At 43.7% G+C, this 2,438-nt stretch overlaps 1 protein-coding gene across 2 annotated transcripts in view; it reads left to right on the top strand.

Annotated features, from left to right (window-relative positions):
* Positions 1–2,438, top strand: part of CHCHD6 (coiled-coil-helix-coiled-coil-helix domain containing 6) — a 220,847-nt gene that overhangs the window by 118,165 nt on the left and 100,244 nt on the right. For both annotated transcript variants that reach the window (XM_018553928.1, XM_018553927.1), the window contains one exon: positions 604–674. In XM_018553928.1, coding sequence (XP_018409430.1) covers positions 604–674 — 71 coding nt within the window. The remainder of the gene's footprint in view (positions 1–603; positions 675–2,438) is intronic.

The following is a 2,438-nucleotide window of genomic DNA, read 5'->3' as shown; positions in this document are numbered from 1 at the left end:
CCAGAACATCTTCATAGTACCATTGGCTTGTCAGTGAACACGGTAGATATAGGAATTGAAGCACCACACCAATTAGAATAGTCTAGATGCAACTTTATTCCATTAGGGTCAGTTGACATTCAAGTAGTGTATCCAACACGTTTCGGAGGCCCAAAACACACCCCTTCATCAAAGCTTGATGAGAGAAATCACAGCTGCCAAACTAGCTGCTGACCAGCCTGAACTACTCTTATCACAACTCAATACAACTCTCAAGCTGCAGGGATTGTAGTCCACACACATGATTTCTCTCAAGGTTTAAACCATGCAAAAAAAGAAGTGATCATTGTCAGCACCCCCCGGAAGTGTTACATGGTTTGTCCCAACCTCTTTAATTGCCCATTTTGTGCTGTACAGCTTGGCCTGTTAACAGACGTGGAGGAATGACTGATCTACCAGCAACACCAGCAGATATTGAACTGTTACAGAAGGGAATCAGAAATATACTGTTGTGTTAATGCTACTAACAGACTATATGATATGTGTCACCTTTTATTTTGTTCAGAGTTCCCCTTTAAGCAGCAGAATATTACTCATCGCAGCTCTTGAATTTCTTCTTTTCAGAATCTGGAAATTTACAAACTGACAGCAGAGCAATTCCACACAGCGGCAACCAACGCCGAGCTCCGAGTGAAGTAAGACATTTATCTTTGCAATTGTTCGCATTTTCTCTTGTTGCCAGTTTCAGATCTGTCAAAGTATTACAGAGTCCATGGCATTCAGTAAGCCACAGCAACCAATCACATTTCACCTAACATCAGTGCACAGCTGTCAGAGCAATGTGGATCACTCCGGTCTGAATATTGCTCTAGTAAAAGCATGCACCCCCCATGTTAAATGGTCCATAGGAATACATAGTAAGTCACACATTTTTGTGTGCATTAAGGGATATTTATCAAGCAAATATGTGACGGAATTAGATGCAAATCTGGCTGCCGGTCAGTTAGCAAAGTCCTGGGCAGCCAACTGAGATCACTTTGCTCCTTGCATCTTGCTGCATTGAAAGCTATCCTCCAGGATTTCTCCCTCTCCCCCACCCCACCACCCGATAGTTTGGGGCTGATGTATAGTATAACGGCCATATGAGCATGCTCCCCGGCACCATCTAGTGGCTGTAATGCTGTGCGACCATTTGGCCAGCTGTATTCTGGGCATGGCCTTTATACATCAGCCCCTTAGTCAGTTCTGCAATATAAAAACATTTTCTGCTTGCACATTTTGTATGCTTTTTTACAGATCAAAAGAGAGCAAATAAGGGAAGTTCCTTGTTCGGGTTTGCGTTCTGTTAGGGAGTATTCAGGGGCCGGTTTTATTCTATTAGAGTACTTTAAAGCAGCTGGGGTAGCAATGTATGAAAGTATCTGCACTATAAATCAGTAAATCAGTCTATAAACAACGCTCCTTGCTGTGTGACAGAATTGATAAATATTCCCCATTGAAAGAGCAATAAATAATGCATGTTAAGGTACAAAAACTCATGTGCTAATGCATCGGTCCTCAACATTTTTTCAGTCACGGCACCTTTTAAAAGTCTGCAAATTTTTATGGCCACCCCAGTCTACAATGGGAAAAAAAATGGATATGGGAAAAAACTGTGTGATTCCTCCTAAAAATCTATTCCAAACCCGTATCCTAGACATGGGTCTGGTATGGATTTTAAGGGTGCACCCCAGACAAAAATAAGATGACATGGGGTTTCCCACTTCATCAGAGTCCCCCCTTTCACATTAGAATCCCCCCTTCTCACCAGCATCCCCCTTTTGCTGAAAATTTAAAGGCACCCCTGACTAAGCCAGTAGGCACCCCAGGGCGTTGAGAAAGGCTGCGCTAAAGCATGTAAAAAAACATCACGTAGAGCCAAATTACCATGGGGCCGGCTGTGCCGTTGGAAGGAGCGGGCGGGAAGGAGTGTTCAGAGCAGTGGAGGGAGGGAGAGGGGGCAGATTGGTGGGGGTCATTCCATTTTCCCAAATTCGCCTGGGAAAATGCAATTACCCTTTAAAGATAGCATTTACACAAAGAGGAAAGCAATGGCAGCCTACGTTTTTAAAGCTAAACTCAAGGCAGATGTAAAAAGAAACAAATTAATACTCCTCGCTGTGCTGCTTCTCCTGCACTGTCCAGTCACCTTCCTGAGGGAGGGTCCAAGACAGCCTGGGCACAGAGGAAGTGGGTTGAATAATTTTGTCTGTCATCCAACCCTGAAGACTGAGGACATCTAGTGGAAACACAGTGATTCAGGGTTTTATGTTATTTTCCTATAGACATTGTGCTTTTTGTGCTAGAACACATGCTCAGGAATGAATCTGAGCTTTCTGGCAGCTGACGAATGAATTGTTGGTGAGCTGTCCGAGACTTCTCCAAGCATAGTGTTTATATCTCATCCCCTGCTGCTTGTA

Source organism: Nanorana parkeri, unplaced genomic scaffold, assembly GCF_000935625.1.
Source record: "Nanorana parkeri isolate BGI_ZX_2015 unplaced genomic scaffold, ASM93562v1 scaffold135, whole genome shotgun sequence".
Classification (NCBI taxonomy): domain Eukaryota; kingdom Metazoa; phylum Chordata; class Amphibia; order Anura; family Dicroglossidae; genus Nanorana; species Nanorana parkeri.
This window is presented reverse-complemented; position numbering and strand designations above follow the sequence as displayed.